Genomic DNA, 24,816 nt, shown 5'->3' on the forward strand with positions numbered 1-24,816 from the left:
AACATAAAAATCAAACCACAATATCATCACACAAATTAGGATAGATTAAAAAACAGTAACACTGACAGTAACACTGGATGCAGAGGAACCAAAACACAGTGCTAGTGGGAATACCACAAACTACCAAAGTGTTTCCCAAAGGTAAACATACACTTACCTACCATATGACTCAACAATCCTATTCCTAGGTATTCACACAAACATCTGTATGCAAATGCTTAAGGAACTTTATTCATGATCAACAAAACTAGAAACAACTCAAACATTCTTCCACTAAAACCAACTTGTCTCCCCAAAGTGGAATTATTTGGCAATTAAAAGGAATGAAGTGCTGACAACATACAACAACACGGATGAATCTCAAATGCATTATGCCACATAAAAGACACCACACTCAACAGGCTACATATTGTAGGATGCCACTTCTATGACAATAGCCAAAATTACAAGGGAAAAAACCAAGTGACTGCCAAGGACTAGAGGAAAGGAGCATACGGTAAATTTCTTGGGTGATGTAGCTATTCTACACCTTGATTGCGGTAGTGGTTATACAACTATGAAAAGTCACAGAAATGTTCACTAACAGCTGAAGGGGGAGGATTTTAATATACCTAAACTATACATCAATCAAAATAATAAAAAAAGCAGTTTGTTTGGAAAATAATTTGGTGTTTTATAGAGTTAAACATACACTTACATATGATCTAGCAATTCTGCTAGATATTTACTCAAGACAATTAAAAACAAGTCCACACAAAGACTTACCTGTATGTGAATATACTCAGCACTTTTATTTACAACTGCCAAAACCTGGAAATAACCCATATGTCCATCAGTAAGAAAATGGATAAACTGAGGTACAGCCACATAATGAAATATGTATTAGAAATGTTTGCTCTTTGCGGTGTCTGGGTGGGTCAGTTGGTTAAGCATCGGATGGACTTCAGCTCAGGTCATGATCTCATGGTTCGTAAGTTTGAGTCCCACATCAGGCTCTGTGTTGACAGCTCAGAGCCTGGAGTGTGCTTCGGATTCTGTGTCTCTCTCTGCCCCTCCCCTGCTCGTGCTCTGTTCTGTCTCTCAAAAATAAATATTTAAAAATTTTTTTATAAATGTTTGCTCGTCTTGCAGAACAAGTTACTCACAACCCAAGGTTTTACTTGTACTACTTTACAATTAAAAAAACTAACCACCGAAGGGCACCTGGGTGGCTCTGTCAGTTAAGCATTGGACTTTGTCTCAGTTTGAGCCTCTCTGGTGAGAATGAGCCCTGTGTCTGATGAGAAGGAGCCCTGCTTCTCTCTCTCCCTCTATGCCCCTCCCTCATTTGTGCCCACTCTCTCTCAAAAAGAAAAGATTAACCACTGATACACACAATATGGCTACATCTTAAAATCATTATGTTAAAGGAAGCCAGATATAAAAAACACACTCTATATTTACAGGAAATAAAAGGTAATCTAATCTATAGTGAGAGAAAGCAGATCAGTAATCCACCAGAGTGGAAGTCAGGGTCAACTGCCAAGGGATAAAACAAATATATGTATATTTGGAAATGACAAAAAATGTTCAACATCTTGATTTAAATGGTGGTAATTACAAGTTGGATGCATTTACCAAAACTCAAACTACATACTTAAAAAAGGATGTCCTTGATTGTATTTAAATTATAGTTCAATAAAATTGATTTTAAAAATTTGTCAATGACCAATCTGAATATAAAACAATTTCATTCACAACAGCATCAAAAAACCCCAAAATATTTCTGAACAGATTTAACAAAAGAAGCACCAAACTTGTATTTAGAAAATTACAGGGGCGCCTGGGTCACTCTATCGGTTGAGCGTTCCATTCTTGGCTTCAGCTCAGGTCATGGTCTCACAGTTTGTGGGACTGAGCCCCAGTTTGTGCTCTGTGCTGACAGCATGGAACCGGCTTAGGATTCTCTCTCCCTCTCTCTTTCTACCCCTCCTCCCCCCATCAAAATAAATAAACTTTAAAAAAATTACAAAACATTTGTCAAATAAAAGATCTAAATAAAAGGGAAAACATCCCATGTTCATGGGTTAGAAGACTCAACATTGTTAAAACTGATCTACAGATGCAAAGCAATCCCTATCAGAACCTGACACAACTATCCTAGCTGACCTCTTAGTAGAAATTGACAACCTGACCCTCAAGGGACCCAGCATAGCCAAAACAAACCTGAAAGAGAACAAAAGAAGAGGGCTCACAGCTCCAGATTTCAAAACCCACTACAAAACATCATTAATCAACACAATGGAATATGGGCACAAGGACACACATACAGTTCATTGACAAAGAATTAAAAGTTTAGAAATAAACCCACATATGCATGGTCAACTTATTTTCGCCAAGGGTGTCAAGGCAATTCAATACAGAAAGAAAAAAACAATAGTCTTTTCTACAAATTGTGCTGGGACAACTGGACAGCTACATGAAAAAGAATGAAGTTGGACCCTTAACCTCACATTGTATATAAAATAATACAAAATGGATCAAAGACCCAAATACTATAAAACTTGTAGAAGAAAGCACAAGGGTAAATCTTCATGACCTTGGATTTAGCAAAGGATTCTTAGCTATGACACCAATAGCATGAGCAATAAAAGAAAAAATAAATTTCAAACTTGTTTTTCAAAGGACATCGTCAAAAAAGTGATGAAAAGGCAGTCCTACAGAATGGGAGAAAATATTTTCATCTCATATAACTGATAAAGAACTTATATCTAAGATATATAAAGAACTCTTATAATTCAGGGTGCCTGGCTGGCTCGGTATGCAACTCATGATTTCAGGATTATGAATTCAAGCCCCACACTGGGAGTAGATTTTACATTAAAAAAGAAGGAAAGAAAGAAAGAAAGAAAGAAAGAAAGAAAGGGAGAGAAAGAACTCCCGACTCAATAATAAAAAAGGCAACCCAATTTTAAAATGAGTAAAGAATGTGATTTGCTATTTCTCCAAGATATACAAAAATGGCCAATAAGCAAATAAAAAGATGACAACAGCATTAGTTCATCAGGGAAATGCAAATCAAGACCACACTGAGATACTACTTCACACCAACTAGATGGCTAGACTACAGTCAGATAACAAGATAACAAGTGTTGGCAAGGATGTGGAAAAATCAGAACCTTCATATACTGCTGGTGGGAAAGACAATGGATGCAGCCTCTTTGGTAAACAGGCAGTTTCTCAAATGCTCAAATACAGTTACCATATGACCCAGCAATCCCACTCCTGGGTATATACCCAAGAAAAATGAAGACATATGACCACACAAAAACTTTACACCACTGTTCATAGCAGTATTTTCATAACTGCCAAAAGGTAGAAATAACCTAAATACCCATCAACAGGTAAATAAAATATAGTATGTCCACACAATGGAATATCATTATTCAGCCATAAAAAGGAATGAAGTACTGGTATTTGCTGCAGCTTGGATGAACCTTGAAAAAATACACTAAGTGAAAAGAGAAACCAGTCACATTAGGCCATATATTATATGATTTTTTTTCATTATGAAAACTTAGAAAAAGGGTATCTATAGAAACAGAAAGCAGATTACTGGTTGCTTAAGGCTGGGGGAGAAGTAACTACGAAGGCAGAAGGAGTAATAGCAAAAGAGGGATCTTTTATAGGCAAAGAAAATGTTTTAAAATTGACTGTGGTGATAGTTGCACCTATCTGTAAACACACTAAAACTCACTAAATTTCACAATTCGAATGTGTGAATTATATGGTATTGAATTCTATCTCAATAAAACTATTCAATTTTACTCTGTGATCACGTTAATACACATAAGCACAATACACCGCACTGATTTGTTTTAACAATTTTACTGCATTATAATTTGATTTCAAAATACAGGAAGTCAAAAAACATCTTTATTATAAAATGCCTTTCTCCCAAATGATTCACAGTTATAGTATCATTATCATAATTCAAAAATCCGTATTAAGAAAAAAATTAGTAATAATAACCAGTTGTTGAAATCCACTTATGAAATCCCTCATATGCTTTAGCTCATTCAAATTTCCTAATAACCCTAAGGACTAAGTGAGGAATTGCCAATGATGAAACTGAGGCTCAGACAAGTTAAGTAGCTAGCTGTCCAGACCTTGAGTACAGCCTGGACTGTAGCCAGTGTTATTCCAATAAACTGTCTCTTTTTTCCTTATTATTTCACCTCATTAACTTTCAGCTTGAAATTTAAATCATTTTACCAAACTTTCCCTTAAAAACTATTCCCTTAACAGCCAAACACAATGTTAGAACCAGTATAGAGATTGGAACATCTGTAAAAGTCACTGTGGGGACAACTGAGGATATCTGAATATATTATTATAGAATTATTAACTTTCTTGGGGGCGCCTAGGTGGCTCAGTCAGTTGGGCATCCGACTCTTGGTTTTGGGTCAAGTCATGGTCTTGCAGTTAGTTTGGGCCCCACGTTGGGCCTGTGCTGGCAGTGCAGGGTTGGCTTGGGATGGTCTCTCTGCCCCTCCCCCACTCTCTCTCTCAAAATAAATAAATAAACTTAAAAAAAAGAATTTTCTAAAATGTGAACACACTATTGCGGTCACTTAGAGGAAGGTCCCTATTCTTCAGAAGTGCATACCAAAATATTTTCTAGATAAAGTATCATCACAATGCCAACTTACTTTCTAATGGTTCAGCGCAAAAGAAAACAAAAAGCTGATGTGGGGAAATGTTAACAATTGGTGAATCTAAAGTCAAGTACTTACAGGGGTTCACTTATACTTAGGTCTCTGAACTTCACTAGAGGTTGAATTTTTTCAAAGTAAAAAAAAAAATGAGATCTGAATCTTTGAAAAATGACTTCTCTCTTAATATTGTTATATCAATGTACATTCACTTTAGAAATTTCCAAGAAAACAAAAAAAATTTTATAAAATTATATTCTTATAAGACACTAAAAACAGTTTTGAATCAAATACTTAGAATTCATGAATGAAAATTGTGAATGCTGACTTAATATAAAAGGAATGATGGAGGGGCACATGGCAGGCTCAGTAAGTACAACATACAACTCCTGAACTCAGAGTCTTGGGTTCCAGCCCCACATTGGGTGTACAGCCTACTTTAAAAAAGCAAAAAAGGAATGATGGAACTTGAAATCACCTATTTGGCAACTATGACGTAATGAATAAGGCAAAGAATCACACACAGATTAAAATTACTAATGGGTAAAATTTCGATGAGAAATAGGATGTTTGTATAGTATTCCCCCACCAGACATGTATTAATTATAAGGGAAAAACAGTAACTTCACATTGGTGAGACCTAGCAGATACCATCTTAAACCAAGTGACCAAAATTAATAACAACCAGCAACGATAAAGTGACCAACTGGCATCAATGTAACTCCTGATATGATGCACAAAGGACACTACACCACTTCTTTAGCATTCCTGCCAAAACACAGGAACTGAATCTAATCATGAGGGTATATTCAACAAACCCAAATTAAGTGGCAATCAATAAAATGTACTCTTCCCAAAAGGTCAAGGTCATGAAAGACTAGCTTAAACATCATTCCAGATTAAAGGAGACTAAAGACGGGCACTTGGGTGGCTCATTCGGCTAAACATCTAACTCTTGGCTTTAGGTCAGGTCACGATTTCAACAGTTTCAGTGAGTTCGAGCCCCACATCAGGCTCCATACTGACAGTGTGGAGCCTGCTTGGGATTCTCTGTCTCCTTCTCTCTGCCACTCCCCCACTTGTTCTGGCTCTGTCTCTCTCAAAATAAATAAACTTAAAAAAAAAACAACAAAAAAGGAGCCTTCAGAGACCCAATAACTAAATGCAATGCATGATCCTAGATTAAAAATCTGACCCACAAAAATAATTTCTAAAATAATACATTAAAAATATATAATATATAAATCACATGTATATTAGTATGGGGTAGGTTGGTAATATTCAATGTATTATCTATAGATCTTATTTAGTATTAATTTCCTGATTTTGATAACTGTACTATGGTCATGTGAGAAAATGTCAAGAGGTAACATGTCTGAAACTTACTCTCAGTGCAGGGGGGGGAAATTATTATATAGGTATAAACAGTGGATGAACGAATGGATGATGGATAGAGGAGGAATGATGGGAAGAGGGAGGTAATGATAGAGCAAACGTGGAACCTGGGTGAAGGGATTCAGGACTTCTGCACTAGTCTTACAGCTTTTCTGTAAGTCTGACATTACTTAAAAATTAAATAATGTTTAAAGAGCACTAGCCAGTGTTACAGTAGAATGGGAAAATAACAAAAGTAAGTAATTCTTAAAAGATATTGATACACTCTGCACACAATTTAAGTATTATGGGAAAAAAATGGATTTCTCTCACTTCTAAAATGTCATTTTTGAGGCACCTGGGTGGCTCAGTCGGTTGAGCATCCGACTCTTGACATCGGCTTAGGTCATGATCTCATGGTTCATGAAATCGAGCCTCACGTTGGGCTGTATGCTGATAGCGCTGGGCCTGTATGGGATTCTGTCTTTCTCTCTCTCAAAATAAATAATACACTTTAAAAAAAAAAAATAGTAAAATAAAACGTTGTTTTTCCTGGGGAGCCTGGCAGGTTCAGTTGGTAGAGCATGCAACTCTTGATCTCAGGGTTTTGAGTTCGAGCCCCATGTTGGGTTTAGGGATTACTTAAAAATAAAAATCTTTTTTAATGTCCTTTTTTCTCTGACAGTTTTGCTTAAAAGTTCTTTTCAATGCCACAATATTAAAGAAAATTTACTTTTACCTACCTTCCAACAAGCCCATAAAAAACCTGCACTGGATATCAATTTTCCTCTCTTAGAAACACTAACATTCAGTTCCTTTACCAATAAAGGTCTTGGCATTCTACTGAGAACTTTCTGGGTTCGTGTCTGGGCTCTGCCACCTGCTGGCTATGTGACCTTGGACAAATCATTTCGCCTGTATGCCTCCATTTCTTCATCTGCAGGGTGAGATAAAGGTGACGTTTACCTCATGGGGGAATTAAAAATAGATAAATACAACTCAGTAGCAAAAAAAAAAGAACAATCTGATTTAAAAATGGGCAGAAAGGGGCACCTGGGTGGTTCAGTTGGTTACGCGTCTGACTCTTGATTTCGGCTCACGTCATGATCTCACAGTTTGGTTCATGGGTTCAAGCCCCACATTGGGCTCTGTGCTGACAGAGTGGAGCCTACCTGGGATTCTTGGTCTCCTCTCTCTTCCCCTCCCTACTTGCGCACATGCTCTCTTTCTCTCTCTCTCAAAACAAACTTAAAAATAAATAAATAAATAAATAAATAAATAAATAAATAAAATTTTAAAAAAGAAGTAAAAATGGGCAGAAGATGTGAGTGGACATATTTCCAAAGACACACAAGTGGCCAACAGGAACATGAAAAGGTGCTCAACATCACTAATCATCAGGGAAATGCAAATCAAAACTACAGTAAGATATTACTGGACACCTGTTAGAATGGCTATCATCAAAAAGACAAAAAATAACAAGCATTTAGTGAGGATGTGGAAAAAAGAAAACCCTTTTGCACTATTGGTGAGAATGTAAATTGGTGCAGCCAATTATGTAATACAGTATAGAGGTTCTTCAAAAAATTAAAAATGGAACTACCCCATAATCCGATAATTCCACCTCTGGGTGTATACAAAAGAAGTGAAAACACTACATTGAAAAAGATACCTGCACACCATGTTCACTGCAGCATTATTCACAACAGCCAAGGTATGGGAGCATCTAAGTGTCCACCAATGAATCAATAAAGAAAATGTGGTATACACACATTTATGGGATATTATTCAGCAATAAAAACAAAAAAAAACAACAACAAAAAAAAGAAGGATCTTCCCATTTGCAAGAACATGGATACAGCCTGAGGGCATTATGCTCAGTGAAATAAGTCAGATAGAGAACAAATAGTGTATGACCTCATTTATATGTAAAACCTTAAGATTTAAAAAAAAAAAGAAAAACAAAAATTCCACCAAACTCATAGATAGGGAGAACAGACTGGTGGTTGCCAGAGGCAGAGTAGGGGGTGGGCAATATGGTAGTCAAAAGTTACAAAATAAATAGGTCCTGGGGATGTTATGTATAGCATGGTGACCGTAGTATACAGTAATATATATTTGAAGGTTGCTAAGAGTAGATCTTTTTTTTTTTTTTTTTAAATAGGCTCCACGTCCAATATGGGGCTTGAACTCACAACCATGATGAGATCAAGAGTTACATGCTGTACTGACTGAGCCAGCAAGGTGCCCCTAAGACAGTAAGTCTTTAAAGTTCTCATCACAAGAAAAAAAGTCTGCAATTATGTCTGGTGATGGACGTAGTTGGTTTTTTTTTTTCAACATCTTTTTTTTTATTTATTTATTTTTGGGACAGAGAGAGACAGAGCATGAACGGGGGAGGGGCAGAGACAGAGGGAGACACAGAATCGGAAGCAGGCTCCAGGCTCCGAGCCATCAGCCCAGAGCCCGACGCGGAGCTCGAACTCACAGACCGCGAGATCGTGACCTGGCTGAAGTCGGACGCTTAACCAACTGCACCACCCAGGCGCCCCTGGTGATGGACGTAGTTTTAACTAGACTTACTGTGGTTGTCACATCACAGTATATAATATCAAATCGTTATGTTGTGCACCTGAAACATTAACATAATGCTGTATGTCAATTATATCACAATTTTAAAAAAGAATAGATAGGGGCGCCTGGGTGGCTCAGATGATTAAGAGTCCAACTCTGGATCTCAGCTCAGGTCATGATCTCACGGTTTGTGAGCTTGAAGTCCTGTGTCTAGCTCTGTGCTGACAGCACAGAGTCTGCTTGGGATTCTGTCTCTCTCTGCCCCTCCCCTGCTCATGGCTTGTTCTTTCAAAATAAATAAATAAATTTTTAAAAAAAGAAAAAGAATAGATAAGTTCATGCATAAGAAACACTTGAAGTAGTGCCTGGAGCACCCACCATGGGCACCAAATTCATATTAGCTTATATCATGAAACAGAGTATTTAAAAATGACTGAAAAAAACTCAAAACTTAAGACTTCAAACATAAGGTGGGCACCTGGGTGGTTCAACTGGTTTAAGCTTCTGACTCTTGATTTAGGCTCAGGTCATGATCTCAGGGTTCGTGAGTTTGAGCCCTGTGTCAGGCTCTGGGCTGACAGTGCAGAACCAAATTGGGATTCTCTCTCCCTCTCTCTCTGACCCCCCCACCCCCACCCCTCAAAACAAATAAATAAAACATTTTTTAAAAAAGACTTAAAACAGTAGGTTATAAGAAAAGCCTAATGATTTAAAACACTAATCCCAGGGTGTCTGGCTGGCTCAGTTGGAAGAGTTTGTGACTCTTGAACTTGGGGTCATGTGTTTGAGCCCCAAGTTTGGTGTAAGAGATTGCTAAAAAAATAAATAAACTTAAGAAAAATAAAAACACTAATCTCATCATGGAGAAAAAAGATTTCTGTTCATGGCTGTTAAGATAGAAAACAACTAAGAATAACCTCAATGTCCCAAAGAGGACTAGTTAAATAAGAGTGACAATAATGTGAAACTATTAAAAGTCATAATGTAGGAGATAAAAGGGCAGTCTATATCATGTAATATTGTTAACTAAATAAAACAAAATGCTGTAAAGTATGTAAAAGTATGATCCTACCTTTATAAACATTTAATGTATGCACATAAAGAAAAGAAAGTAAGTGTTAGGCTCTTTTTTTTTTTTTAATGTTTTATTTATTTTTGAGAGAGAGAGAAAGAGAGAGAGAATCCAAAGCAAGCTCCAGGCTGAGCTGTCAGCACAGAGCCCAATGTGGGGCTTGAACTCAGAAGCCATGAGATCATGACCCGAAGTTGGACGCTTAACTGACTGAATCAACCAGGTGACCCCAAAGTGTTAGGCTCTTGATGCCTCAGATGCTTGGGGGTTCCTACAGGATATAAACCAATGGATTGGAGCTGGAGGCTTCCTAGAAATTGCTCTAATGCTGGGTCTCTGTCGGTTTCTGCTCTCTCACATGCAACATTTTGGCTCGTTTCATGGCTTCTCACCTTTTAGCTTCTTTTCCACACTAATTCAATAATCCTTACATTTCCTAGGTTACACTCTCAAGAACAGGAATTTGATTGACCCAGTTCATCTTTACTTACAAGATGTGTTAAGATTACTAGGCAGGCTATAGATTTACTTGACCCAGGAGAAGGGGAAAAAGGGTAAGGCGCTGCAAGAACTACCAGATAACTTCCAAAAATTTTTGTAGAGCCAGTGGGGAGATAAGACAAACAAAAAAAGCCTTCTGTTGAACTGTAACTTCCCTGGGCATGCAAACCATGGTATTAGAACACTTATTATTAATACCCAACTATCTTATTTGTACACAAATGCCCATTACAAAAGGATCACAGAATTGCATTAAGTAGCAGTCTTACAGATCATTAAATACTTAACAGAGAGAAACTAAAATCTGAAGTATCCCGAACATTCAATAGTTAAGCAAAAACAAATCTAAAATTCTAATGATAAAAAGGGTACATTTCTTAATCCAGATTTTCATTTTACTAAATAGGAAGTGTTTAAAACACTAAGCAACAAGGTGGGGGGACGTCTGGGTGGCTCAGTCAGTTGGTATCTGACTTCGACTCAGGTCATGATCTCACAGCTCGTGGGTTCAAGCACCAAGTCAGGCTCTGTGCTGACAGCTTGGAGCCTGGAATCTGCTTCAGATTCTCTGTCTCTCTGTCCTTCTCTCTCCCTGCCCTTCACCTGCTAGCCCCCTGTCTCTCCCTCTCTCAAAAATAAACTTAAAAAAAAAAATCTTTAAAACACTAAGCAACTAACAATCTTGGGGTAGGGTAACTACCAGCCCCCTCCCAACAATCAGAGGGAGAAAGAAAAGAGGATTAGGATTGCTAGTATAAAAAATTAAGAATTTGGTTGGGGCACCTGGGTGGCTCAGTCGGTTAAGCGTCCAACTTCGGCTCAGGTCATGATCTCACAGCTCATGAGTTCAAGCCCCACGTCGGGCCCTGTGCTGACAGCTCAGAGCCTGGAGCCTGCTTCAAATTCTGTGTCTCTCTCTCTCTCTGCCCCTCCCCCACTCATGCTCTGTCTCTCTCTCTCTCTCTCTCTCTCTCTCTCAAAAATGAAGAAATGTTAAAGAAAAAAATTTTTTAAAAAAATGAAGAATTTGGAAACAGCATGGCCTAAAAAAAAAGGCAGGGGTGGGGAGGAATTACAATGGACTCCCTCAGTACATTAAAATGTTAACCATGTAAGAACTGAGATTTTGTGATGGCTATAGGTTATTTTTGAAAAAACATTACTTGAAGTTCTTTCTTTTCCACCATTCCTAAAGAGCTCTTTTCCTCTCTCATTCCAGAAGTATGCAGTTTTAGCCTCTCTCTCTCCTCTTTCAAACAGGCTTCTCTGAAGTCATCTCAGACCTCTTCAAATCACCAATTCAATGGCTGTTTTCCATGGTAATTTTCCTGTACTTCTCTGCATCACTCAGCAATGCAGACCTTGGCGCTGCAGAATCCAACCTGTGACCATGAGGAACACCACTGGCGGAATGCTGTATTCTTTACAGAGCTGCCACACCTGCCAGGAACCATGTCCTCCAGATTACGTTACAGGCTGTGCCAGTGTTTAAGTTGCTGCTAGTACAGCATTCTTTCCTTGCAGCCAAAAACATTCTTAATGGATACAACCTTCTTTATGCACCCAACATTGTTGATCACACAGTCCTACTTATTCTTCAGTAATGCCAGTGATGAGTGTCCTTTCCTATTATTGCTACCTTTGGCATTTTATGCTCCTTTCACTCCCAATAATTAAACCAGCCTCTCTTCCTCCACTCTGTTCTGTCCCAGCTTCCAATACCAGATTTAATCTAAAACATTTAGCACACAGGACATTCTTAGTCTGAAACATTGTCGTCATTCTTGTCTAACACTTCAATGCCTGAATAAAAAATGTTTAACACCAGTGAACCTACCATTCAAGGCTTGCTGTAATGTCTGGCCTACTATTTCTCAACCTCGTTTAAAAAAAAATTTTTTTTTAGGTTTCTTTCGAGAGAGAGAGAGAGAGAGAGAGAGATAAAGAGAGAGACAGAAAGGGGCAGAGAAAGAGGGAGAGAATTCCAAGCAGATTCTGTGCTGTCAGCGTAGAGCCTAACATGGGGCTCAATCCCATGTACTGTGAGATTATGACCTGAGCTGAAATCAAGAGTTGGGCGCTTAACAGACTGAGCTGCCCAGGAACTCCTCAACCTCATTTTCATTAGCCCTCTATAAAAAAAGAACTCTCTGACATGGCTAGCTCTATGCTGACTTACTCACTATGAACCTCCAAATCCTGCCTTCTCCAGGAAGCATTTCATTCATGATCACTGCCGGCCCCTGCACTCCTATAGCAGTCATATACTCTATAACTCGTTTGGCACATAGTCATATACTCTATAACTCAATTTTACACTATTACTGCCACCCACTCACCTGCTTTTTCTTAACATACTATAATTTCCTAGGGCAGGTGGAAAATAGCAACCTTTGTCACATACATCTGCAACCTTAATAACAATGATAATAAACAGAAGACTGAGATTTGAGATTTTCCTTTTCTTTTTAATTCCACTATTAAAGAGTTGCAGATTACAGAAATCCAAGTACAGCAATTAGTACAGTTATGAAGATGAGCTCCATCACTTAAAGTGATGAAAATATAGTGTTATGAGGACAGACGTATCCCCAATATCAATTAGAACATTCCATTCCCAATCCCAATGTCCTGTAAGGAGGCCTGCTTTAACCACACAATGGAAAATGAGGAGAGAAAAGTCTTTGAGAAACAATGTGGAAAAAAAATAGATTTTGTAGGATATTAACCCAAATCAATACCAGTCTAAGAGTGTAAAAACATCCAAAGTTAAATCCCTTAATTATGTCAACAGGTGAAATTTTTCTTTAAATCACCTTTCTCCCATAAAACAGTGTACCCTGAACAAAGAACTTCAGGACACTGACCATAGAAATTGTCTCCCACACCTAAAAGAATCTGCAAACACAACCTTTCAGGGAGACAGAAGAGACACAATGGGGAAGGAGGGAGAGAAAAGATTTGCTAAAGAAGTAGATCTGTTAATTTAACACATTTTCTGTCAAGCAAATCAACTGTCCTTAGTGCCATTGTTGCTGAAACAATGAACACTCAGGGAAGGGGTGTTCATTAAGAGGAACAGGTCAGAAGAAAAAAACAGTCTTGCAGCCAACCAAACTGCTTAACAGCCTCTTAATTGTAAGAACTTATTCCATTCTTAGGAATTATTAATTAGAGGGGACTTAAATGTTCAACATTAAAAACATGAAGTGGTTAGTGTAATTGTGACCCTAACACTTCCTCTATTTTCACTTATCTTTAGAGGTTATGGGTGGGGGGAGGGGCACTGAAGGATGCACACAGTCTGCTATGACAACCATTCACACATTTAATTCAGGTGGCCACATGCCTCAGTGACATATTGCCAAGTCAGGCAGTTACTCTAGCAAACCCACCCTAGGGAAAAAGTAGAACAGCACTGCTCCTAAAGAGTCTGGGCTGTAGAATCAAAGCTAAAAGCTGACGATTAGAAGAACATGACATCATTTAAGCCAACCAAATCATAAACATCACATGAGGTCAGGGGCTTTAAAAAGGAGAATGAAATACTGTATTTCATATACTTTTACATAAACAATATTCCATTTTAAAGGGTACATGAGTAATTAAGTGCAAAACAGTGCACATAACAGAATTATTCAGAAGGGTCACTCACCCTCCTAAAGAAGAAAACTGCTTTTGGCTGCAGCATGACCGACTTCACACCAACTTATTTATACAGATTCTGGAATTTAGTATCCTGATTTGGACCAGAAATTCTACCTAACTCCACCACAGCCCAAAACAAACCTAGGACATCAGTAGATTAGCACAACAATGTGGAGTAAGAGAGAAAAAATAATATGGTCAGGACTTACTTCATTCCCAATCAAGAGATAAAAACAAAAATTAAGGTGCTGGATCCCTGTGGGGACCAAATACCCCAAGATGGCAAAGATGGAGTCTGAGACGGATGCTCTATGTGAAAGACACCTTTGGAAGCCACAGATAGATGTTACCATCTCCCTGGAAGTTCTACAGTATCTTTCTGCAGCTTACTGCTATCTTAGCTTACTGCTAAGTCACCATCATAATACATTTTTTTTCTCCAAACCAAAATGAAAATCTACTTGATCCATAAAATATTTTGCCATACTTGCCTACAAGGAAAATCCAATGGGCGAAATCAAGAAAAATATTTAGAGTGACCTCAAGAAAGAATCTGTGATTGGTGTGTTCTAAGTTGAAGACTCTGGTAGAATAAACTTTGTATAACAATATACACATCCGTCTCAGGCATGTAAGCATATAGGAACATGCACACACACACCCCTTCAACTTAGGTTTCACTGAACTTTTGACCTGGTCATAACTGGCTACCCCCACTCCCCACAGTCCACCACTACGCAGGGTTCAAGAGATTTGTCAAGAAGAGCCTGTACCCTGACAGGCAATGGCAGTGTGGAAGCCAGCCTGAGGCTATATAGCTCAACACCCAGCTTCCCCAACAGTGCCAGGCAGCCAGGCTTTGCAAAAGGGAGGCCTTTCTTTAAGGACCCAGTTAGCCCCACAATGCCCTCTCTATTGCCCCCAAACCACTTCTTCCCTTAAATGACTCCAGGAAAGAAAAAATAATAGTAACAAAACATCTGCTTCCCAGTTGTCTGACAAGTGCAATTACTACTGACATGCATATCTGAAAACAACTTTAACTTCCTTCAATTTTTATATACAAATATACTGAAGATTTGCGTTTAGGGGAAAAAATTAGCATCAGAAAGAAAAACTTACCCTCTTCACAGTGTACCTTTTATACAATGACCTACACTGAACAAGTCTTCCCTCATTATACCTTAAAGCAGTAAATCACAAATGTGGTGATTTGGGCCCGCAGGAGATAGTTGGCAATGTCTGGAGAACAATTTTGTCATGACTGGGGATGCAACTGGCACCTAGAGGGTAGAGGCCAGAGATGCCTCTAAACAGCTTAAAATGCAAATGACAGCTTTCCACAACAAAGACTTATCTAGCCCAAAATATCAAGAGTGCTGAGCTGAGAAACCTCAAGCATTAAAGAAACCCACGGAATGCTGAGCTCAATACTAACAATTCTTTTCTCAATTGTAAGAATTACTGAAAGACTTCTCCCAAGCTTTCCAATATAAATTAATATTGGTTAGAGGCTAATGTAAAGAAGGTATAATAAAAGCATCCAAGGAACAATATCTACTGAAATATGAACATAGAGGACGACACAGTTATCTAGAAAGATTTCAGTATCAAATGAAAAGTGAGCCACATGCCTAAAAGCTCTAACTGGATCTCATTCAAAGTTCAAAGTATGAATGCTGTTAAATATAACAAAAATGAAGGGAAAATAACACAACTGAAGATCTTCATCCTCCAGAATTCCTTCTGGTCTCAAAATACAAAATCTTAACTACTCATCAAGCCCTAAAAGCTACTTTCAAAGTAACATGACTGCAGACAAGATTTCCACAGAAAAAGAAGTTCATATAATTCACAAACACATGAAGTACAGGTTTGCAGCTTTCATCTGGTACAAAATTAATTTGTAAAACATGGATCCTAACACAGGTCACAACCCTGATCCTAACAAGTGAGGTCGGTGATTTTCTGGATCAATTAATAGTGCTATGCATGTGAGAAACACTCCTAGAATGACAGAACTTAAGACCTAGGAAAAACCTAAGAATCATCTAGTCTAAAATTCCCATTTTATGTATGGAGCATCTGAAACCAAAAATCTGCCTGAGATCCTAACTCAAGTTAATGACAGAGACAGGCCCACGATCCAGGTTTCTGACTTTCTGCTTGATCCCTTCCGAGACTATGTTCGATCACATCGACTAGCTACAAAACCACATAGTTTGGAAGCTGTGTGGTTCTGTCCCCCTCGGCTCTGTCCACACTTGAATTTGTACCAAAATCAGCCTCTGCACTTGCAGTTCCTCAGCACTGTGCCAGTGCTCTTCTTTCTGACTCCTAACACACAGCAAGACTCCAGCCCAGCCTCTCCTGATCAAAGGGCAGACTGTCCGCTGTACCAAATGGTGCCAAAGTGTATTTTCGGCTATCCTAACTATGTTCCAGAAAATTAAGCAACACCGTACTGAACTTCCGTCATAAAGCCAGCCAGATGGTAACACAGGCTGTCCTTCAGAGATGAGAGGGTATTGCCCTTTCTGCAACTGCAGAAGCTCCCAACTACCCCTTTGAAGCTTCACATGGTTGGCAAAAAAAGACGCCCCCCACCCCCCTCAAAATAAGCAGAAAGGGAATCTCTTTCACTTCTGGAAAGAGATAAATTTTAAGTAATCTCCACATTCAATGTGGGACTGGAACTCACAACCCCAACACCAAGAGTCGCATGCTCTACTGAATGAGCCAGCCAGGCGTCCTTCACTTTTGGAGACAGACCTGCTCTGACAGAACATTCTCCTCTTTCAGGATTTCAAACTGCATAAAGATTTGCCACTCTGTAATTCACATCTGTTTTTGGGCTTTATTCCTCAGAGGAGGAACAGATTTTGAATCTTCAGAAAATATTTATCATCTGGTATCTTACGTTAAATAGAACAGTGTCACAAAATACTAATTTTTAAAGCATTTTAAATCACTTATCTCCTTCAGTTCTGCTCATATGTCATCTTCTTGAGTGAGGCCATACTAACCAACCTATTTTAAATTACAACCCACTCCCTCAATTGGGCCTCCCTATACCTCCATACTGCTTTGTTTCTTAACTAACCTCTGACATACTATACCAATTCATTTACTGTCTGTCTCCTTCTAATGAAAAGAGGATAGGTATTTTTGTGTTATGTTCAGATCTGTACCTCCATTATCTAATACACTGTGCCTAGCACATAGATGCTCAATAAATACCTGCTGAAAGAAATGAAATCACGAACTTGACTCTGTACTTACTTGAGAAGTTTTAAAAGTATCTTCTGTACCCCACATTATTAACAATCAAAGAACTCAAGATTTGTACTATGGAAGCCCAGCCATCACTTACAGGTATAGCCCTTCATTTTACATAATGAAATATAAAGAATGATGTAGCAACAGCACAGAATTTGTTATGAAAGAACCTAATCCAGGTGAGAGTCAGTCTGCAAGCAACTCAGCCTCTCATCTATAAAAGGTGGATAACGGGACACTTGGGTGGCTCAGTTGGTTAAGTGTCTGACTCTTGATCTCTCCCCTCAGGTCATGATCTGATGGCTCCTGAGATGGAGCCCTACATCAGGCTCTGTGCTTACAGACAGGAGCCTGCTTGCGATTCTCTCTCTCCCTCTCTGCCCCTTTCCAGCTCATATGCATGCCCTCTCTCTCTCTCAAAATAAATAAACTTTAAAAATAAAATAAGGCTAACTCCTATCTCATAGTGATGGTTAAAGATAGCCAAGGAATGAGGCACCTGGGTGGCTTAGTCCATTAAACCTCCCACTCTGGATTTTGGCTCAGGTCATGATCTCACAGTTCACAAGTTCGAGTCCCACACTGGGCTCCCTGATGTCGGCATACAACCTGCTTGAGATTCTCTCTCCTTCTCTCTCTGCCCCTCCTCTGCTCATGAGCACACTCTCTTTCAGAATAAGCAAAACTTTAAAAAATTTATAAAATATATTTATAAACATTTTATAAAGAAAGCAAGCAAGCCGGGGCGCCTGGGTGGCTCAGTCGGTTAAGCATCTGACTTCGGCTCAGGTCACGATCTCGCGGTTCACAAGTCCGAGCCCCGCATCGGGCTCTGTGCTGACAGCTCAGAGTCTGGAGCCTGCTTTGGATTCTGTGTCTCCCTCTCTCTCTGCCCCTCCCTTGCTCATGCTCAGTCTCTCTCTCAAAAATAAATGAAAACATTAAAAAAAAAGTTGTTGTTTTTTTTTTTAATAAAAAAAGCAAGCAAGCAAGCCAAGGATTAAATGAGAGAACATTTGGGGCACCTGGGTGGCTCAGTTGGTTAAGCGTCTGACTTCCGCTCAGGTCATGATCTCACGGTCCGTGAGTTCGAGCCCCGCATGGGGCTCTGTGCTGACAGCTCAGAGCCTGGAGCCTGCTTCCGATTCTGAGTCTCCCTCTCTCTCTCTGACCCTCCCCCGTTCATGCTCTGTTTCTCTCTGTCTCAAAAATAAATAAACATTAAAAAAATTTTTTTAAATGAGAGAACATTTGAAGGCAGCTGGCTGACTCAGTTGGTAAAGCATGTGACTTCTGATTTCAGGGTTGTGAGTCCAAACTATAGGTTGGGTGTAGAGCTTACTAAAATAAATAAGTGAAAAAACATTTAGAAAATGTACCAAGTAGCATATAAGTGTCATTTATCATTAAGCTATTCTGACCTGCCCAAGGTCAAAAAGGTAGTAAGTGGCACAATTAGAGTAAGAATTCAAGTTTCTAACTCCTAGTGCAAGGCATCTTATGTCCTAAAACTAGGTTTCCGGCTCCCCTATTCAAGGTTTACTTATTCTTTCATCTAGTTCAGGGCTTTTCAACCTTTGTATGGTTGGGGACCTCTTTCAGAATTTGATGAAAGTGACAGGCCTTCTCCTCCAGCAAAGTACACATATGTATACCAACACAAAATCTCCTGTAGCCCAATGATGGGCCCAGGCTTAAGGAACTGCTGATATGACTGGTTTATACTAATAAGTTACTCTCAGCAATTCTAATTATTTATTTTCTATGCTTAATAAATAATAATTTATGCCTTGGGGAGCCTGCCTGGCTCAGTAGAGCACGCGACTCTCGTTTTTTGACAGTCCCAAGTTCAAGCCCCTCGTTGGGTGTAGAGATAACTTAAAAATATAAGAAATTTTAAAAAATAAAAATAATTCATGCCATGGTGCCCTTGATTAAGGAAACACGAAGACTGGAACTCAGGAATCTGAATTAAAGATAGTGAGCCCAGGTCATCATGCCCATTAGGTGAGGGACTTTATCTATCATACAACCAAAGAAGGCAAAGGATTCTGTACTCAACAGCAAGCAGCTCAGGGAAAAAGTAGATGGGACAAAGATTATTTTTACCATGTTGCTAATATACAAACCATTCAGATAATTCTACATGCCCATTTTCAAAGAGCCACCTAGAGGCACCATGCTCTCTTCTCTAGAAGAAAATACTCCCAAAATGTTTGTGATGGGATTTTTGCCCCCAACCCCACACCCATCACGATTAACTCCAGACCAAACTGTTGAAAATGATTCTATATTCCCTTCCCTTACTTTGATCAAGACCCCTATAGTCACCATAAAGAACACCTGGTAGGGAAGAAAAAAATTAGCATTAAATTATCATTAAATGGTCAAGTCACAATTCTTCATTTCTCAAATCAAGACAAAACTTAACCAACCTAACCCACTGGAATGCTAAACAATTGTAAAATACTTGATTTAAATGAAGTGGTTCTGAACTATTAACAGATAATCTTCTGATGCAAAGGAGGGGAGTTAGGAGCTTCTTTGGCAATCTCCCAGTTCTAAGTTAAGCACCTAGTAGTAGGTGTGCTTCCGTAACACCAACTACAGAATTCAGTGTCATTAACCTATTGTTGCCCAGCTATACCTCAATCTCTTCATCTGAAAAATAAAAATACCTAATCTAAGGCACAAATACATTGTGAGCATATTTGGGAATTTCTAAATATGTTAACAATTAATAGCATTTATCCCTGAGTGGAGGGATACAAAGTTAACAGTTAACAGCTTTTATCTCTGAGTGGAGGAATTATGGATGATTTTAATTCTCTTACCTACAGTGTGCTATAATTTTCAAGTTTTATATAATATCTGCATTATTTTTAACACCAGAAATTTTGAACTTGAAACATTATCCATACATTCACAGATTTTCCATCTGATGATTACAGAATCCCTGTACATTCAAGGTTGATTAACAGAGTAAAAGGACTTTTTTATAAGCAAAAATAAAACTATCCATGTTTTGGGGACCAGTTCTATGAGTGGGAGGTTGCAGAATTGCATCATGAATCCTCCCAGCCCTTCACCTATCTAAGAGATTACTTCACTCTAGGTAAATAGAAGCCAAGTCCTTGAGGATTCTAATTCTACTACCTAAAGTTTCTATAAATCTAGTTCAGCTTGGTGGTCAAGGGTAAAACAAGATCTTTCCCCATAGCTGAAAACTGATTTCCTAAAAAAGCTGATATACAATTTCTACCACTTGGTATTGTTCATCATTTTTACCTTTTAAAGCTACAGTAAATTAAAGATGGTAGGGCCTTTTCAGTTGGCCTAACAGGTACAACTCAGCATCAGAATTGGTTTTTTGTTTGCTTGTTTTAAGGGCCTTCCATTACATCATACACTCTAACCAAGGGGTTGTTTCTTAAACTGTCAGGACAGTCAACTGTTAAATTAAAAAATCATCTAAGAAAAATAATAAATTTGCTTTACACTTGAACTAAAATTGATGTTTTCAGTGAGTTCTGCACCATCACTGAGTCAAATTTGTTAGAAGCCAAAAAAAAAAGGCTAATTTTATTTCTGGTAACTGCTGAAAACTTTAAATCACCATTTGCATTAACTGTATCAAAACATACCTTACATGTGAGAATTACACAACTGCAGAGGTTAAAAGTCCCTATCATTTGTTATCCATCTACTGAACATCTAATAAAAACAAATATGGATAGTTCTAAAAAACGTGTATATAGATTTCAAACATTCATTCGTGTTGCATGTATTTCACACAGCATGCACTTCAAAAACAATAGTGTCACTTCCAAGAACCTCTCCAATCAAAAGAAAAGACAGTCATTTAAAAGAGCCCAAATTATTCCCCTATAACAATGATTTTTCATTTCTATTAAACACACAAATTTGACCTCTTTGGTCAGCTTACATTTCCTTTACGAACTATACCAGCTAATACTTAGAATCCGTAAGTTTATTTCTTAGAATATAAAACAAGTTATTTGTAGATTACTCTAGATATCCACAACAATTTAAGGCAAAATTAGTTACCTCTATTTTTCCATCAACAAAATGGGACTATATGGATTCTGAAAGATGAATTTTCCCACAGTAGTTTTAGACTGGGCCCTTAAGCTTTAAACTTGTAATTCAACATCACCTCAATTTTATTATCTTGCAAGGAAGAAAATGGTCTATGGGGCAAGTTTGCCTGCACCCAAGATGGCACAGTCGGTCACAAGCAACACCTTCCACAACAGCCACCATTTTGAGCAGCAGGATGTAATTAAACTACTCACGATTTTATGCCAACTAAAAGAAAACATGATTATCAGAATAACTGTTAAACATCTCTTGACTTTAAGCATTCCCAAATCCTTCATTTTTGTGGCCTTGTTTCTCTTCTTCAAACACTTATCCTACTAAAATTTTTAGTGAAAGTCATGCTTGCTACAATAACGTTCAAACTTTGAAAACAAACGCTATGATGCTATCTAAAATGCCCAAGTTATTACATCTTCCTAAAAACAGAAGCCTACGATTTAATCACATTGTTTTAATTAGCTTCGGGAACTAAGAATCGCCAAAAGCCAGTGAGCGGTCCTAGTTTATCAGCCTACATTCCGCTTCATTCTCCCACCGTACCCCTTTTGATCTTTTTATTTTCCAATTTCATTAACTCTGCAACAAGAGCAAGTCCCAACACTTCATTCATATGAGAAGCAAATGATATTTCCGCAAATACACTGAATCTAAAAATAAAGGTAAGGCAAAAATCCTCAAGAATAAACGAATTAAAACCAATCTGAAAATGGCAGAAAGTAGGATAGGTGGGGGTGGGGAGGCAACAACAACGATTTGCTCTTCCTAAAGAGTTAATTCTTATTTTGATTACTCCATTGGCGAACTCATTGGCAGAGCTGAAAAGAAAAACTGACCAACAGTTTCCATTTAGCTTTGTCCAAGGCTAAAGGTGATTAAGTGAATACATATATACTGCCATAGGAGGACAGGCAATTCAACCTGCTAACCAATCAAATATTCACACCCCCTTCCAAAAATAAAAATAAAAGAAAGGATGGATGCTGCTAGGGCTAGCTGCTCGTCGGGGCCATCGAATACATTCCATTCCTCACACTCCCGCCACCATCCCTGCTACTAGGACCCCCTGATTTTAGTCCGGTTATCACAAAGCCTCGGGTTTGAAAGCACCTTCGGCCTGGCCAGAAAAGCCATCCCTTTACTCCACGCCCGCCTGGAGGGATAATGGTGGCGAAATCAACTCAAAGAGCTCCCGAGGTCCGCGAATAAAGAGGGCTGTATGCTCCGAAAGGAAAGGCGCTGTTAAAGAATAACGGAGTCCTAAACTTTCTCTCCGCAGCCTCGGAGCTCTGAGCAAGGGCTGAGCGCCGGGCGGCTCCCCGGAGGAGAGCGCGCCCCCGAGCCCGGGCCCCCATCTCCGCCTGCCCGAAGTTAACCCAAAGCGCCCCCGAGAGTCGCGGGCCTCCGGCAGTCTGCAAAGTGCGACTGCCCCTCCACGCGCCCGCCGAAGTGAGGGCGAGCCTCTCCCCGGCACGACAGACCCCTCCCCCAACCGACCGCAGGCCGCCTCCCCGCCCGGTCGGAGTTAATCCAGCCCGCAACCCCGTCCCCGCCCGGAGCAGCTGGCTCGCCGCTTCAATGGCACCGGGCAGGGAGCGCGCGCACGCACTCTCCCCACACACTCAGCCTCCAGCCCGAGAAGTCCCGGGAGAGCCGACCGGGTCCCGCTCCCACAAAAGCGCACTCCGCCCCCGCCCCCTCGCCGCCCGCTTCGCCAAGTCCCGGAAGGCGCGGGTGGGCACGGCGGCCACGAGCGAACGTCCCGAGCCCGGACGCCGGCACTTGGCGTCCCCTGGGGAGCCTGGCGCGGCCCCCGGCCGCGCTCCGGCCCTGGCGCGCCTCGTGCCCCCACCTCCGAGCCCTTCCTCCGGTTGCGGACTACCGGCCAAAGTCTCCGCGTGCCCCGCTCCCTCCCGCACGGTGTTTCGGGACTCCCGAGGGGGCAGGGGAGAAAGGGACGCGGGGTGCGCCACCTCGCCCGCTCCTCGCGGCCACTCACCTCGATCTCAAAGTCAGGCAGGCGGAACGCGGTGCGAAAGAGCGAGCAGAAGTGCGCGATGGCCGGGACTTCCCACCAGGAGCGGAGCTCGCCCAGCCCGGCCGCGCCGCCCTCCTCCGGGCACATCTCCCAGGCGCGGCGGTGGCTGCGGCCCCGAACCCCAAGCGCGCCTCGGCGGCCCCACGCTGCCCGCGCACCGCTCGCCCGCCCGCCTCGGACTCCCGCCGCGGCGCAGCGCCTTAGCTCCTCGGGCGGGGGTGGCGGCGGCGGCGGCTGCTACTCCCGCTGCTGCCGCCGCTCGGCGAGTGCATGAGCTGAGGGCGGGCGACCCGGGCGGGGGGCGGCGGCTCGAGGGCCCGAGTTACTGAGGTGGCTGCTGCTCCGGCTGCCGACGGGGTCCGCGCGCTCGCCCCATCCTGCGGCTGCGGCTGCGGCCGCCCCCAGTACCATACAATATAATCATCTCACCGCTGGGGAAAACAGATGGGGCTGGGGGGGCGGGGGGAGGGGGCCGAACAGAGGGCCTGGGGGAGGGGCCGCCCACGAGGAGGGGGCGGGGCTGCCCTCACCACAACAACAACCCCCGCCCCCACTCCCCACCCCCAGTCCGGACAGCTGCACTGGAAGAGAGGGGGAGGGGAGAGGGAACTGAGCACCCCAAGAAAAAAGAGGAGTGTGACTTGAAGGGAGCATGGTGCACCTCATGAACTGCCATGATACTCACTCCGTTTTCCAGGTGTTTGGGACTGAGAAGTTTAATGACTTTGATCAATGAGGACAATAAGGGTCTTTCCCACCCCCCCACATGGCCTTAGTGGTCGCGTCCTTTTAAAGGGCCCGCTGGGTGGTGCTTTCGGTAGGGGCTAGATCCAGAAATACGCACGTGTGAGAGTTCAGTTATTATTGGTGCTGGTAATAGCACCAGAGAACCAGTGGGTTGTGCACTCCAGAAATATGAGGCCTAGAGAAATAAAGTGATTTCCACCTGTTCTCACTTTTATTCCATCCAAGAACGGTGTTTCAAGGAGCTCTGAAGTGGCTCTTTTCTCCAAGAAAAGAAGGTGGTGGGGCTGGTTAAGCTGGAACCAAGTATGATGGAGGCAGGAGTGCGGCGGGAAGGGTGGGGTAGGGGGAGGCACCAATCAGCGACCGTGAGCGGAGAGCCACAACCCCCCCCACCCCCGGCCGCCCACCCCAGGGAATGGACACGTGTGACCGCCCTAGAGAAGACAATCTTGGAGCTCAGCAATTGCCCTGGCTGCGGAATAGCTGCCTGGAAGAGTGAGCACAATGTAGTTAGAAAGCTGGGGGGCCGGGGGGGTGGGGGTGGGGGTGGGGGGCGGGGTTGGGAAATGGGAGATAGTCTGAGTGTACTCTGGTGGGTTGGAGATCTGCACAACAAGGCTAAGGGAATGTACTTAGGGAGGAGGGTGTTGAGGCATGTGCTTCAGAGATACTAAATTCCATAGTACATTAGAATTCTGCTAAGCCCGAAGGAAGAAAAAAAAAAAAAAACAACAAAACACCTCACAAACAGACCGGAAGTGTGGAAAAAC

The 24,816-nt window shown here is 41.1% G+C and overlaps 1 protein-coding gene across 4 annotated transcripts in view; it reads right to left on the reverse strand.

Moving 5' to 3' along the window:
* The window catches only part of CECR2 (CECR2 histone acetyl-lysine reader), a 180,681-nt gene extending 156,937 nt beyond the window's left edge, over positions 1-23,744 (reverse strand). For all 4 annotated transcript variants that reach the window (XM_060658929.2, XM_060658930.2, XM_060658928.2 and 1 more), the window contains exon 1: positions 23,261-23,744. In XM_060658929.2, the coding sequence (XP_060514912.1) occupies positions 23,261-23,386 (126 nt within the window). In that variant the 5' untranslated portion in view covers positions 23,387-23,744. The remainder of the gene's footprint in view (positions 1-23,260) is intronic.
* Between the last annotated feature and the right edge of the window lie 1,072 nt (positions 23,745-24,816).

Source organism: Panthera onca, chromosome B4 (genome assembly GCF_046562875.1).
Source record: "Panthera onca isolate mPanOnc1 chromosome B4, mPanOnc1 haplotype 2, whole genome shotgun sequence".
NCBI classification, from domain to species: domain Eukaryota; kingdom Metazoa; phylum Chordata; class Mammalia; order Carnivora; family Felidae; genus Panthera; species Panthera onca.